The sequence below is a fragment of the Macrobrachium nipponense genome, chromosome 17 (genome assembly GCF_015104395.2).
Source record: "Macrobrachium nipponense isolate FS-2020 chromosome 17, ASM1510439v2, whole genome shotgun sequence".
NCBI classification, from domain to species: domain Eukaryota; kingdom Metazoa; phylum Arthropoda; class Malacostraca; order Decapoda; family Palaemonidae; genus Macrobrachium; species Macrobrachium nipponense.
This window is the reverse complement of record NC_087210.1, coordinates 68,582,789-68,599,646: the sequence shown is the minus strand read 5'-3', so window position 1 is coordinate 68,599,646 and position 16,858 is coordinate 68,582,789. Positions and strand designations below refer to the sequence as shown.

Below are 16,858 nucleotides of genomic sequence, written 5' to 3'. Positions count from 1 at the left end.
AAGCAACTCCATCGAGCGTGAAGGTAGCTTAGCCTTTGCAGCCCTTTCCCTTTCGTGGCAGTAGACCGAGATCGAACCCCAGAACGAGATCAAATGTCGCTTTGGCTCGCGAGCCGTTAAGAAAAACCCATCTAGATCGGGCACTATAAAGTGAAAGCGATCGCCTCGTGCACCAGTAGGAGCAAGACTTCAGCATTTTAGGGAAGTACTATTGAGCAAGAATGATTTAGAACCATGGGTAACGTTAGTACTAAGATTCAGGTATTTAATTCCGTTTCTAGAAAAGCCCCTCTGAGTCAAGAAGCCTGCAGGCAGTATCTGGTTATTGGCAGGGGTTGTGATCTCGGTGGGGGGCTGATAAGTGAAAACCGCCATTAACCGAAACTGCGATTTATGTGCCAAGTTTCGGTTAATGGTGTCAATAACCGGTTAATGGCACCTCTGTTAGGTATACTATAGCACCATAACTGTATTATCGGCACCTTTTGGTGCCAATAACCGAAACTCTGCCCCGTTATGGTGCCTTAAATCGCCAGTTTTATGGCTCTACACAAGCCCTATAAAACTGGATCGGATTCACGGATTTCTCCCTGGACCATATCTACCCATTATTCGTGGGAAATGCACCTATTCATGGTATTTATCTATGAGAAATATCCAGAAATTCCTGATTTTTTAGATCAGTATCATCATAAAATGCACTTTTTGTAATAAAACTATTAAAAAACCCAGGTATAAAAAGTTTGAGTCGGTTTTTCTTGAGTTTTACAGACCAAAATAGGCCATTTTCAGTGTTTTTATAGGGGTTCCAACTATTCGCGGATTCTAAACATTTGCGGTTGGGTCTGGTATGCATTCCCCGCGAATATGGGGGGCAACTGTACTTATCTAACTTTTGAAACCATGTGTTCATTCAGGCCATTTCAAGACTCTGAGCCATCTCCAATAATAATCCCCATCTTCATTTCTAATTCCAAACCCATGGCCTCCATGTACCTCTCATACCCATCTCCTCTCTTTCCCTCCCTGCCATTCAGATCAGCTGCTATTATTAGTTTCTCCTCCTCTTTCACTTTTCTAATGGCAGCCTCAAACTCTTGTCTAAATAATTCTTTCTCTTGCTCTTGGTACCCCATCTGAGGAGCGTATGCTGATAAATTTAATACTACCTTATCCCCTATTATTACTGGCTTCTTTTAAAGCCTATCATTTACTCTCTTTAGTTCTACCACTTTTCCTTTCCCTTCCAGTTGTTACTTACTATAATTCCAACTCCATTTCTTCCCTCTCGTGACCCACTGTAATAGAGCTTATACCCATTTCCTGTCTCTCTAGTTCTACTCCCTTTCCACCTAGTCTCCTGCACACACAAAAAATCTATCCTCCTCCTCTCCATCACATCCACTACCTCCCTCAGCTTTCCTGTAAGAGTACCAACATTCCACATACCTGCTCTTATCTTCCACTAATTTGGCCGCAGTTGTGAACCCTAGGGACGCCCTAGCCGCACTCATATTCTTAAAGCATCAGGCATGGTTTATTGTTTGGCAAAGGGGTTTTTACAACCACATGCTCTTGCTGTCATCAACCAGTTATTGGCAGTGGGCCTAGCATTTGACTAAAATGTCAACTGGCAAGGCAGCAATTTTCCAGTTATTGGCAGTGGGACTAGCCTTTTACTAAAAAGCAAGACTGCAAGGCAGCAATGTCCACAGTTATTAGCAGTGTGCCAAGCCTTTTACTAAAAAGTAAGACTGCAAGGCAGCAGCTGTCCTTTTAATCTCTTTTTATGACCCGCAGAACCTACAGTATACGTAGTATGCTTACATCCCTACCACAGGGTTGTTAGAGTCTACAACACATGCAGACCTGCAAACTTTCTGGCAGCAGCAGCATTCAGTCGAGTGCCACAGATATCTACCCTGGCTGAACTTTGCTGACAAAACCAGATCAAGATTGACTGCTTACGAGTCATATCCTTCTTCAGCTTGTCCTTGGCTCCCATAATGTCCTTCAAAGTAGACTGCACAAAAGAATACTATGATGCAAAGCATCAACTAACCGGCCTCGATTATCTAGGCAATTTCCAGTTTTTGGGGCCCGTACACATGACACGGCACTAGATAAGTACTTGATAAGGGGAAAAGCATTGCAATACAAGATCACACAGTAACTGTTTTAACACATTCACCAAGAAATGGCACTCACACCGGCCTGGAAGGTGGAATGGTGTTGCTCTACTGGCACACACCTGAGGGTGAGGCAGTGCTGGTACTGCTGCAGAGGGTGGGGTGAAGCTTCCCTCTATCCCTGCTAATCATGTTATGGACCGAAATCACATTGGATTAAACCTGAAGAACTCTTTCCCAGTCCAGTGAGATGGGAAACTATCAATTGGCAACCATTTTGATGGATAAAAAAGGGGAGATGAGGGCTCATGTTCTAGGTAAGAACAATGGCTTGTAGCGCCACTTATGTACTTGTACATGGTCCAGTTTGTACTCTTGAGAAATTATACGTATGACCCATTATGTATTTCAATGGAGATAACTTTTTAATAAAAGTTTAACATTATTGAAATTTCCATTTCATATGGTAGGCCTTTTTTTTTTTTTTTTTTTTTATATTTATATCTTGTTTAATTTAAAATTTTCACTTTTTTAAGCAATGTATGCACTAAATTTATAATTTATGTATACTCTTTATTTAATCTAAACTTTTTCACTTGTAAGCAATGTATGCACTAAATTTATCATTTATACTGAACTGTCAGCCAGTGCATTAAATTGGAGCAGTGTTTTGCACATGGCTACAAGAGTAAATGGTACTTGGTTCACATTAAATACAAAGGTATTAAAGAAAAGCATTTGCAATATTACATAAGGTTTTAATCTCTACAAAATGTTCTAAACATTAGGCAACAAATGAATATATCCCTGAAAAAACAGTTAAACATTAAAAAAATTTACATCATACTTCAGCCTGCCAAGATTTGACACAGAACATTTCTACAAAGGTTTATACATACGTACCTCAGAAATATATTTCTTGCTGTATCATATGGAGTTGATACAATGAATAAAGGAAGCTAAAAACCTAAAATGTTACATACTGTACTTAAGTACTAAATGACATACAATTATTAACAACTTATGTAATGATTGTGGATAACTCGATACAATTGTGGATAAACTCGATACAATTGTGGATAACTCGATACAATGAGATCAAAATTGCTGTTACTAAAAATCCATTCAAAAATATATATAATACACTAATACATCAATAATAAGATAAACAAACTGTAGTATCTTATGTAATTTTATACAAATTTAGGTTAACCATAGATTAGTACTTCAGGTCTTGATGATTATATAAAAGAACTTCATAAAGTTAGAGATGAATGATTTCAACAGACCATCAAAAAGTTACTTCATGAATTGCTGATGCAGCAGCTAATAATAATAATTTCTGTTAAAATGAAACTCACTTAGGTTACAATTAAGTATTGTATATACTACTATTGACAATGTTTTGTGGTCAGTTATTTAATGCTTAGAAAAATGGATATATGATAAAATGCAAAATAGTGGATGTATTTCACGTCTGATCCCTTAAAAGATGAATATAAAGACGATTGTTAATGAATGAAATATGAAACTTAGCATACTTTTTCACACACTGTAGCATACTTTTTCACACACTGTTAACAGTTTACCTCACTGGCACCTCAAATTGAGTCATTCTGGGGGTCTGACCCCTTGGTAAGTAACAAAATCGGATCATTCAAGACCCAGCAAAATAGGCTACTTTATACCTCATAGCTGGTGTAAAGGTGTAGCAATTGTTTGAAAGTCTCTAGCATTCTTCCATCCCTCTCTTACGTAGCATTGTTTCATTGTAAGAATTGAGGAGTGTTGTAAGATATAACCAAGCCATGAAAGCAGCAATAAAGGTAGGAAGGAGTTTAAAAGAAAGCTAGACAAAATCATTATGACACTGTGAATGAACAGTAAAACCCGCTCCTAGAGAAATGTGAGCACACGTCTCCTCGGATGGACTAACAAGCCTTTGAGGCATCCTAATCCTTTTAATTCCTTGTAACTCCCTCTCACTATATTTATTGCTGTTTTTCTCATCTCTCCCCCAATACCTCTCTCTAATTTAAAATTTGCAATAAAATACTACTGTTTTCCATGATATTTTTCAATACCAGCAGATGATTGAGTTCATAATGAATAATTTGTGGTGCCAGCATAGTTTCATAAAGAGGTACAGCTAGTAGACAACTCACTATGGTTAAGGTGGCTAGCAGTAAACTGGCTATCTCTGCACTATGAGTTGTCAGTGTATCGATATATTTAATTTACTACATGTTTTTAATGGACCTCAAATAAGTTTCATTATAACCATAGGATTGTCTATTACATCCTGGTAGGTCCAGACTTTTTTACCAAAAAGTCTAGAAAACTCATAACTTGAAGGAATTTTAGATAATTACCATAACAAACAATATATTGAAGTACTATTAATCTTGGGAATAATAATTTATTTAGTATTACATTAGTTTATGAGCCACCCCTTTGACTAGTTTAAATGACTATTTCCCGGTGGGTTAGTTGCAGGAGGCAGAATCTGCCTTTCCAAATTAATTATACAAAGCCTTGCAAAGAAATGAGAGAGGACACCGACATACATATGATTACCACTGCCTCGCTTACATTTCACTTCCCAAAACCTGGTTATTCATATTTAAACTTGTTGAGATTGTTAAAGGTACATGTAATCTTAAAATTAGTGAAATTGTTGACCTATGTTAGAGATAAATGTAATCTACTTAATCTGGAAATAAATTTAATCTTTATTTTATCTAGAAATAAATTTAGTTTTCCAATCCCCATTGTTAGCAATACAAATGTACTTTGAACAGATTATACAAGAACTATTGCTACAGATTATGTATAGGAAAAAATTTAGATACCATTTTGCCTTTATATCAAAAAAGCTATTAAACAATATTATATTCAATGTTCAGCTTATTAATTACATAAATGAAGAGGCAAATGTTTGAGATTAAATTAACATGAAAGCCATGAACTTAAAGCTGAGTTTTATTCCTCGTGAAAATGTGACCAAACCTAATGTAAGGGTGTAAATGCTTTATCCAACATCAAGCTCTTACTTAATACTACTGGAGGCATTACAAAGCCTTTGTGAATACCTAAATTTTTTTAGACAATTGAATAAAAACATAAGATATAACAATGAATATTAATTAGTTTTAACTACTAATTCTGGTATGTAATTATATTGTATCACTTGAAAACATTGTAGCAACTTATTACATAAAGAGGCAAATATTGGGTGTCTAAATTTACTTCACGGCCATTAAGTTAGCTTCAAAAAGATAAGTTTATTCCTTTTGAGAGAACATGTAACCAAACCTAATATGAGTAGTACTGTATTTAATCTTAGATTGCCAAAAACAAGGCAGGAAATACAATGCTTAGACATTTTTTTTTTTTAAGCAAAAGATGCATTTATCACACACTATAAACATACGGTCTACACACAAATGGGTGTAAATGCTTCATCCAACAACAACTTACTTTAACTCTTTGGAGGTGTATTACACAAACTTTTTGAATGGCTAAATTTTTGCTTTAAAGAAAATTACAAAGCAAAATTAAGAAAAATTAATATAAATTAGTTGTAACTATGAATACTGGATATTGTCTTATCTTTTTAATTCATTGCAACAAAGATTCTTTGTTAAAATAAGCATAATTTTCATTAATAAATTTAATTTGGCATTCAGCAAACTAACTGCCCTTTTATGAGCTACTAGGCATAATACTCCAACAAGATATTTAATTGAATCAGTAACTGATCGTGGCTCATGAATACAAAAGCAAATTCTTCATAAATGCAGATAGTGGTAATACGTATATAGTATATACAAGATTTGTTCATGCACAATACTCATGGTACCACAAAATGCCAAGACAGGCAATGTATAAGTTTCTAAAACTTCTAAAACTCGTAAAACCAAACAAGGCTGCCCCACATTCTATGCATGATTCAAATTCCACAAATCGGTACTGTTAAGTTTTTGTTTTTTTTCAAAACCCACAAATCACATTTCAGCATATAATAAAAAAAACTATGAAATTTCCAGAGCTCACAGTTTTCAAAATCCTACATATAAAGTGTCTGAGAAGAGATGCAAGTACTGTACTTAAATAATTGTTGAATGAATAACTGCAGAGTTCAGCATCTTTATATGAAAAATTTTTCTACCTATAAGCCTACATGTTGGTAAAGTATATAAAAAGCTTTACTTCATTTGAGAAAAGCCTACATGTTGGTAAAGTATATAAAAAGCTTTACTTCATTTGAGAAAAAGCATGTCTATAAATTATAAATATTTGGTGTTTATATTTTTTGTTTTTAGTTAGCCTTTAACTCTGACATCAGAAATCTGAAAAAAACGACATGAACAGTGTTTTTCAGTAGGTAGATAATCAATATGATCTTCCTTAACAAAAAAAAAAAAATAACTTTAAACTAGTTAGAACAAAGGCATACTGATTTTATGAAAAAGTCATCATTCATATATGTATTAACATCCAAAAATATTCCTTGGATTATCAATCCTTTGGTTGTCAGAATAAAGTAGTCAACACTGTGCATACACCCTCACCCTCAGGACTCATTTAGGTAATAACCAATAATCTCACTTTTTGTATAAAAAGTAAGAGAGGCTGTGAGATTCGAATGGTGGAAAAGACAATTCTTATTATGATTATGGGGTTGTATGAATTAACTTTGATGTTATTTCAAGCAAGTTGTAATCTTGTACTGAAATTTTTAAAAAAGAAAAAGTTGACTAAAACAATATAATATAAATTGTAATAATTTCAGTTGATAAACACAAATATTAGATTCTATTTCTCACATATTAAGTAATTTTAAACTTCCTAGTCTATTACCAAGAGGCTTCTCTGTTGCTTGTTTCACTATAATTAGGTTAGAATATATATCTGAAACCTACTTATTTGTAGAAAAATAAGAAATCTCCCCTCCCCAAAATTTTTTGGTTTTGAGGTATATGTTAGGATTTTCTGCCATTCACCAACTATAGGTCCCAGTGTGACAGTGTGCTGCCTTATGAAAAAATTGTTACACAAAGCATCAGTGAGGTTTTTGGTTCTCAGTCACAACATCTTGTGTCCAACAAAGGTTTCTTGCTTTTAGGCAGATGATCATTATAATGAGAACATGTCCAGCAGAAGCACTTTTTTTTTAATACCTTGACACCAGCTAGCATAATAGGATCACTGAAAGCAAAGTAATTTTTTTCAGAACTTGTTCTTGACAGTCAAAAGAAAACCAAGGATGAAGTGAAAGTGGGTGGTATGCATTAAACTGTTGATTCTGTTGTGGAAGGGATGACAAGACTATAGGGAACAACCTTCTGTCCATAAAGGCAATTAGGCAGGTGTTCTGTAGCCAAAGAAGTACTAGTAACTCTAAACTAATTGTACCTCTTACTCATTCAGGTTTACATTAATAATTGAGTTTAGGGTGCTTAGGGTTGTCCAAGATACAACACCCCTTTCCAGTGGGTACTGAGGGGTTCCTTCCTTATATGAAGAATACTTTTCTCACCTTATATGTAATGTATAATTTTGATCTCAACTACTGTATGACTTGTGCAAACTTACAACCCCTCCTGAAGAGGGTCAGTGAGTGACTATCAATATACGTACTTGTATGCTGAAAAAGACAAAGTCAGCATTTCATTTACTATGAGGCAAGACCATCCCAGAAGCAGGTAGAAGGCTATGACTTCTTTCTTGACTGATCACAAGCTTCATTTTCAAACTCATATCCAGTACAAGTATAGTCCAATGGAAGAACTGCTTTAGCAACTGACTCACAAGGCCAACTGTTGTTGCTAGGCTTCTTTGGTACATCCTAATGACTGAAACCATCACTTGTTCTTGTTACAGTTCAGTCATATTCAGTGCAAGACAGTGCTGAGTTCAATGCCAAAGGGACAAGTTCACAGTCAGTATATGTATTTAGTGTGTCTTAATCTCCATAATCCCCGACCTTACTGTACTGCAAGAGCAGTAAGCAGTAATGTTCACCTTGACTGAGAAGTGGTCTTGAATGGTAGTACAGCAACAATCAATAGTGTGGTAGTGACTACTGGAAGGGAACAGCCATTACAGGAGGACACAGCCGAGGAAAAATAGGGAGTAGGCCAATGAAGGAGTCAAGCACATGGGTATAGCAGTGGGCAAAGCTTATGGGATAGGCTGACCAGCAAGTAAAGTAGAGCTGGCATGGTTGTGGCTACTTTAGTTAAGAGTACTAGACAGAGCTGGGCTAGCAGACTGGTGCATGAGTATATAGTAGTAAACTAGCTTTGGCTGAAATCACACTATACCTCATAGAAAATTGAATGGAGTGAGAATGACCAGCAGCGTGGCAGTCATCATGCAAAGTGAATATGTAGCAGCCATCTGTTAAGATTGTGGATTCTTTGTCAAACATATCACCTTAGGTAAATACATGGTCCTGACCATGAAGATAGCAATCTCTTCTATTGGTCAAACTAGTCATGATTGCAACCATTGGTAAGTTGTGTGCCTAGGACCACACCTGTGTCAGTCTCTTCTGTTGGTTGTTTGTTGCCATTCTAACAAATGTTGACCTTGTTGGTGACCTAATATGCAGGTAAAGCAATGAAAGATTGGAAGAAAATAAATAATATGCTAAGCCATCATCTATGAACTAGCATTTTTTACTAAGACTCCTGACAAAATAACACCATTGTCAAATTGGAAACCTAAGTTGTAAAGAGGGATACCAGACCATTATGATAGTCACCTTGAACATCCTCTCGCCAAGCTGTGAAAAACCTGCAGATGATGATGGGCTGGAGCAGCAGGTTTAGCCCTGGCAGCTCAGCTGAAATGATAACAGATCAACACGTGACCACAGCCATAACTCCAGGAGGTGAAATGTCAATCTAGGAAGGATGTAAGAATATACAAAAGGACTTTCCCTGAAAACCTTGATGCTTGCTGCACAGTGAATGTGACAATATCAGAACACTAGCAAAACACACTCCTGAAAAAATCACTTTTACACTGAGTAGTGATTATTTATCAAAAGAATAAATCTAATTACTCAAGGAAAAATTTTTAACCTTAGGTATATTTAACAGTCATAACTGATACATTAAGAAGACAAAAACAAGGAAAATTATATTGAAACAAGATGACAACCTACAGAGAAAACACAAACCTGATCCGAAATAAATGATTTACAATGAGAAATGATGAATGGAAAATAAGTTAGTAATGAGGGCTAGAAAAGCTCTCTGGATAACAATTGAGAGCAATAGCAGAACTTAACAGTACTGCAGGATCAATAGATAGGTTACGATATTGGTTAACCCATATACGTATCAGTGTCCAAGGAATGAGTGGGTAAGTAGTGAGACCATCTTCTGTCTGCCATCCAAAAAGACCAGTGATTCTGGGAACATTCATGAAAGCAAATATAGGCATATGCTGCACTGTGTGATTAAACAGTACTGTCATGAAAGAAAGAACATGGTTTTCATAAATAAATCATACTACGGGAACCACAAATGAATGGTAAAAAAAAAAAAAAAAAAAAAAAAAAAAAAAAAAAAAAAAAAAAAAAAAACAGAAAAGATTCTAGTTAGTACATTAATCTTACTAAATGTGAACTCTAGAGGAACAATAGTATGACAACTTTTCACATGCCAAAAGCTCTTGGAAGAGTTCTTTATTACCCTACCCAAGTAGGCTGTTTCACACCAAATGTCATGTGAAGGATAACAAATATGAGAGAGAGGGAGGGTTTCTGATTTCCCACTATGAAGTATGAGTTTTCGATATATTGTACATTGTAAAGTCAGATTCGTACAATGGCCATAACAGTTACTGCATAAATTGAACTCTACTGATTTATTTCTTCCAATGTCACAACAGTTGAGCTATAGTTTTGATATTTGGTATATCAGTAGAATAATTTTAAATGCTGACTTTGTTTTTCACAAATGGCACATGATTTTGAATGACAGGTAACTGGAAGGGAATAAAATTTTAAGTTGATTACTGTATGGATCATAAAGTGGACAGTTATAAGATTATTAAATCTATGAGGGATCAAAGAGACTTGACTAAGCAGATTCTGCTTTACAGATGAGATTTTAATAATTACACAAATGTTTACACTTGCCACATAAATGTATTATAAAACAAGAAACCATTGGTGGTCAAAAAGATTCATAAATATTTATATTGAAATATTGAAGAGATTCATAAATGTTAAATGAACTAAATGGTACACATTCATACTTGTGGCTACACCACATTTCATGGTGATGTTTTAAATATAAGCTTTTGTGGTTGTTATTTCATTAAGGAATAAATACCTTTTTACTCTGCATATCCAATGCACAGCATGACCCGTGAAGTTTCAAAAATACCATTCCAGAGGTTACTGGAAAACAATTGTGCCTTTAAAATAAATGGGAATTTCAGCACTTAACTGACAGTTTTCCCTTCTGCAAATCTTATCAAACATGCTTCTGGGATTCTCAGATCATGTATGGTTTTCTTGTATATACCCAAAAGAGCAGGGGGTCAAGAATTAACAGCTAGGCAATTACCTAACTTTCTCAAAATTTTCCCAAATTGCACTGATACTGACCCACAAAATTTTCACATTTTCAACATTGGTTACACAATTATAGAAACTTGTAAATTTGGAAATTAATATCCTTTCTTTATAGAGACAGGTACAATCAAAGTAAGACATATTTGTAAACATAGCTAAACTTACTTTACAAATGAGTTGTAACCACAAAATTGGGGGCTAAGATGAATGCGACTAATGTTTAAACATGAGCAAATATTATTCTTATATGAGCATAAAGAAAGCTTTACATGTTCCTAGAGAAAATATGAAAATTATTTTTGAAAATATGAAAATTATTTTTTAACATGTGCTTTCATAAAGTGAAAGATGTATTGGCACTATGGGCAAGATTTTAATGAACATCTTGACCTTTAGGACTTCTGTAGTGTCCAAAGGTCAGATAAAATTGCATGTGGTTTGGTAGTGAGATGGTTAACTGAACCATTGCATGCTCCAGTCTGAAAGTGGAAAATAATAAAGGTGGAAAGAGGAAAAGCACATTAATAGGTGTGGCAAAATACAATCTGCTGATGATAATATTGAATAACTTTTTCACAATCAGTAAAAGAAAAATATAAGTTGAGGCCAAAAAACTGATGTAATTATTTGCAAAGTGAGTTGTGTAGAATGACTGGTAAACTATATAATGATGTTTTTGTGCACCAAAATGTAATACAGGCAGTTCCTGGGTTACAGCAGTCTTGTTTTATGGTGTTCCGACTTTACGGCACCACACCGGGTTTTACAGTGCCGTAAGCGCCATTTATTCCTATTATTATTAGATGTTCCAGTTTATAGTGTTTTTCGGGTTATGGCATACCACCAGGAACAGAACCCTGACCGTAAAACGTAAACTTGCATAGTTAGTAGGTACACTGGAATAGAAAAAAAATGCAATCATAGGGTATTGCCAATCCCAAAGAAAATGAAATTGCTACATACATATACATCTAAAGCTAGGTAGAAAGCCATGAAAACAGCAAGGTTAGCCAAACAGAAACCAAAACAATGGCAAAGTAGGAGAGGAAACAGTAAATAATAAAATGAGACAAGTATGGGTGATGTCGGACAAATTCGTACTTTACCTAAATGCAAACAAGATAATTACTGTAAAGCAAAAATACAAATACTAATACCATACTAAAAGATTAAGAAATTATTGTTTACACCAGGAGGTTATTCCCAGAAATGCATGGTTAATGATAAAAGAATAAAATAAAAATTACCAACCCCACCTTCCCCAACCGAAGTGCAAAATTCTGTTGATTTTCTTTTCTCTATATACATTGTACTGCGGTGGAGAATAAGTGGCCACTGCAACAAGAACTCATTTCTGAGCATGAACTAGTTAACAACTCATTACCTAGTTAGCAGTAACTCTTAACTTCATTTTAACCGTAAAAAAAATTATGAAAATGAGTGAAATTGTAAAAAAATGCTGAAATAAAGCTTACAATGTGGAAAAGCTAGATTTTCAGGCAAAGCGATAAAAAATGACTTACAGATTGGAGCATCTCATGAAGTCAGCAATCCGAGAGACGATACTGGCAACTGCACAGTACCTGCTAAATGAATTCACTTATCACTTAGTGAGTGGAGTAAAGTGATGAAAGGTCAAAGTAAATGATAAGTGGTAGTGAAACTAAGAACAAGGATAGCAAATGGTAAAAGCTGTAAACAGCAGTGCATTTTAAAAAAAGTGAGGTGGGTGATTGAAGCAAGCCCAAGGTTTCAGATGGCACATATATTGTGAGATTACATACTTTGTTTCTGTTTAACTGACAAACTGGTGAACATGGGGAGATTTGGAGCAACAATAAAATCTCTGAAAATATTGTACACCACAGACTTTAGTATGGTGACAATAAAAACAAGATGTCATGAATGCCAACATTTTAAATAAACTTGTGGCATTTAAATGCTCTGAATAGTGGCAAAGATGAGTAACCCAAAAATCACAAGGAAATCTGAAACACTTGATTCAATACTGGTATGATCAGTACGTATATAAGCTGATTTTTAACATCTTTCATAACCAAGAAGAAATCATTAGCATCTAATTAAAAATTATAATAAAAAAAATATATACGTATATATATGGTACCTTTTTACAACAATTATTCCAACTGTAAAAAATTGTAGAATAATTAACAACAGGAACTTAGCGCATCTTATATTAGAAACACAATGCTACATTGTGTATGTACTCAAAGACGAATTCTACTTGTCAGTACCCAAAGAATCCTGACTGTCCCATGGTACAACAATTTCTATGATCAAAATGCGAAGGGGCAACCATATGCATATGAAAGAAAAACTGCTTATGTTATACAACTAAAATTTAAGTTTACTCTTTACTCAAGGCACACATATGGATGGGTAGACACCTTACTGGGCAGAATTTTTAGGGGTAAAGTTACACTAGCCACAGAGACCAGAAAGGTGCAGTTAACAGACAGTCCTGATTGCATAATGCACAGAGCAGAGTAATTCAGCAGTCAATAATTATATACTGTGTTCTTATAAAAAATATTATAGTTTCCCAATTAATAATCAGAGCTTGGACAAGGAATACATTCTTAATTTTTTTGAAGGCAAACAAAATTTTAAAATCTAATAAGGTTGGCAAAATGACGATAATCACCATTACTAAGAATTATAATAGCTTTTAATCAATCCTTCATGAAATGGCGGATAAATTCTCGCCAAAGTCCTTTGAGAAGTTTACGGTGCCAGGGGCATTTTTAGATTTATTACAGAAGGTGTTCTGCAAAAGCTACAGATTTGATTTCTATATATAGTACAATCTAGTCATCATATCCTAAGTTTTATATAAATTTTGTTACTCAACAAATAGCATCAGTGACCTTAGCTGTCCATGTACCAGAAAAGATTACATCAATCTGTCCTTCATAGAAAAAAAAAATTGCAAGAACAAAAATTTAAACTGTTAAAGAGAGTTATGGTGTCAAACAAAGTACGTATTATAAGCAATTAGTGCTAGCAAGAAACTTGTGGCAAAGTTATTACCATAAAATGGAATATGATAAAAATGATCATTACTGTTATCAATCAAAAACAAATGATATTAAAAGAAAAATTTAACTTATTAACCCATAACAAAGTACAGTTTATATACACAAGTGATTCCATCTGTGGCATTTGGTACTTTTTTTTTTTAATCCTTATGTGGTAAAAGTATGTGAAAGTTAGGAATTTCAACTAGGTGGTCTGATAAAATCTAATACACCCATCTGGTCAGGTTGTACCTGTCTTGTTTGCTTCAACCATTTTGGGAAGGGTACAATTTGACGTTTATGTTTTGTATATTAATTTCATTCGTCTCAATGAAGTGTGTTCTGAGACAGGCTAAGATTATTAATCTGGGTTATTCTTATGTTGTGAATAACTAATGAGAAAAAATGTGTTATATGACAGCAGCTGAGAGAAAATAAATTACTATAAGCAATTTGAAATACTATTATAGCTATGGAGAAAATGCATTGTTATTTTGAAAGAAGCCTTACACTTTTATTTTTAGTTTTTTCTTATCAATTACAACTTCATTGACAAACCGGTATTGTCTTTGCAAATGTATAGCAATTTATTCCCCATTTATTAAACTTTTATATATATTAATACCAACTTCCTTGTTTGGGGTCTGAGACCACATAATCAAAATCTGAGATTGTTGATTTTCTTTGTTCAGTGAGTATTTTAGCATTTAGAGGTTATCTGAGAAGAATGTCTAGTTTTGGGCTTCCATAACCGACTCCTTTCCAGGCCCTGAACAAAGTAAACTATTCAAATTATTCTACTAGTATAGGGGATTTGGGTTTATATTGCAAGGGGTCAAATTGGTTGAATATCAGAATTCTCTTTCCATTGCTTTTCACTGCTTATTCTACATAAGCCTCCTTCAAGAAGCTGGTACTATAACATTCCCTTTGAGGAAAGGCCCTAATAATGTTCCATTACTGTTTGTCAGGTTTATGGAACAAGTGGTCTAGTTTAATTACTATTTTCAATGTTCCCCTTTTCAGTTTTTTCCTACTGGAAGAGCATTTGTGTGGGGGGGGGGGAGGGGTTTATGAAAGTGGTCTAGTTTAATTACTTTAGAATTTTCCCATTTCCAGTTTTTTCCTTGCTTGTGAGTGTGTGTGTGTGTGTGTGTGTGTAAGATAAAGATACTAATTGCTTAACTGATAATTATGAAAATCCCCTACTTGGTGAATGTTAATATGCACTTGAATATAATCAACAGTAGAAAAGAAATAAAGTAATGAACAATTACTAATGAACCACTTGTATGCAGTGTTACCTGTACAGCTCACAGACACACTTTTCTTACTATATATGAGGCCACCACTCGAACAACCGTCTATCTGCACAAAACAGAAATCGGAGAAAAACGCGATTGAAGTTTTGCAATGTTTACGTTATCACATTTCCGTTATTATTTATGCTATGACATCATTCTTTTTTTCAAAATGAAGCTAAAAGCATGCTCTTTACAAATGTGTGTAAATATTATCTGTCTATCCAAACTGTACCTCAAACAACACTATAACTGCAAAAAACTGAAGTTTGTCAACATTGGAATGCATATATAAGTGATAATTATGAATGGTATGATGTCATTTTATTTCTTCAACATTATATTAGTCTAGATTTTAGAAATTTAAATGATTAAAAACTAGTAAATTATATAATGATGGGAAGAAGAAATATAAAAATTAAAAAACTTTATTGTATAAGAATGGTGGTCTGTAAAATTATTCAGTTATGAAACTCTCCCTATGACACATCATTCATAGTAGGCCTACCTGGTGCAATCACATAACTACATACCTAAAAAAAAAAATGTGTTAAAGCATACCATAGCCCTAAAAGCATGGTAGGATGCAAGATTTACTAGCACCATTTTTTTTGTATTACACATAATTATGCATAAAAAAAGAGCATGACTAACTTTTTTTCCCCATTTAACACATCTGACTATCCAATATTGGATACAGTAATGATAGGCTAATAGATTTTAAAATCCAGTAAGGTATACTGTTTGGAAGGTATTTTTACTGGTTTTTTACCATAAAAAGAGCGAGGAGTAATTACGTGTGCACTCACATTATTCTTTTCACACTGAGTACTACATTCTAATGCGTTGTTTTCAATTTCATTCGATTCCTTATGCTTTCTACCCATAGTTGATGATCACAATAACTGTTATTTTTGTCAGAAACAATGCTTAATGAAAATTATAAGGTAAACCACGGAACACGAGAACTTGACAGCCAAACTAAGTGCCCTTTAAATATGACGTCATACCAAATCAAAGAACCTCATTGGTGGACGCATGCAGATAACGTTTTGTTTGACAGAACATTATCCGGGTTCCTTTTCCATCGAATAACCGCTTATCTGCAAATTTTGCAAATATACTGTTGTTCGATTCATTTTCATCCCAGGCTCTTTCAATCAAATAACAACTCACAAATATTGCGCATTTATAATTCTAGTTACTCTCAGTCTCTCTAGATTATGAACGTGAAAAACATATTTTTTTTACAATTTCTAAATACTAGTATATAGAAGAAGAGTTGCTGGATTCGAAAGTATGTATAACTCAAAATCCGAAAATTTGCATATAGACGGTTGTTCGAGTGGCGGCCTCATATGTACTTTTTTCATTAATGTATATGTTTTTTCAACAGACAAAGTTAAACAATAACTGGAAATTAAAAAAAGCATCCTCTCTAACTGGTGTTTGTGATTTGCAAACAACTAGCTCTACCCTTGGTATTGCATAGTTAACTAACTAGTAATGTTTTATAAGGCTAAAATAAAGAATTTGATTTAAATGTGCTAGGTTATGGGATGACTTTGGTAAATCAGTCCCACGTCAACTTTCATAAATATATTTTCAGTACACTGCTGCACGATATTTTTCTAATCCATCTCACACTGTATATTATCATAATACAAATAGCCCTAGCCATTTAATAAACATATTTTTTTTTAAAAACAAGAGGCTCACAAACTACTCAATTGCAATAATTGCAATCTTTCCTAGACATGTAAGAGATATATTGCTTTACATTCCGAGTGT

At 34.3% G+C, this 16,858-nt stretch overlaps 2 protein-coding genes across 11 annotated transcripts in view; both read right to left on the bottom strand.

Annotated features, from left to right (window-relative positions):
- Positions 1 to 923: 923 nt before the first annotated feature.
- Positions 924 to 1,447, bottom strand: LOC135195936 (uncharacterized). The gene is made up of 2 exons (XM_064222438.1): positions 1,262 to 1,447; positions 924 to 1,136 (listed from the first exon to the last, which is right to left on the bottom strand). The coding sequence occupies exons 1-2, from the start codon at positions 1,445 to 1,447 to the stop codon at positions 924 to 926; spliced, it is 399 nt and encodes a 132-aa protein (XP_064078508.1).
- A 1,419-nt stretch (positions 1,448 to 2,866) lies between these two features.
- The window catches only part of LOC135196290 (UDP-N-acetylglucosamine transporter-like), a 140,548-nt gene continuing 126,556 nt past the window's right edge, over positions 2,867 to 16,858 (bottom strand). For 2 of the 10 annotated variants that reach the window (XR_010310374.1, XR_010310366.1), the window contains exon 9: positions 2,867 to 12,311. The gene's annotated coding sequence lies outside the window, so the exon portion shown is untranslated. Of the gene's footprint in view, positions 15,135 to 16,858 lie in introns of all 10 variants that reach the window. The other 8 variants (XR_010310365.1, XR_010310372.1, XR_010310368.1 and 5 more) reach the window with 7 other exon arrangements.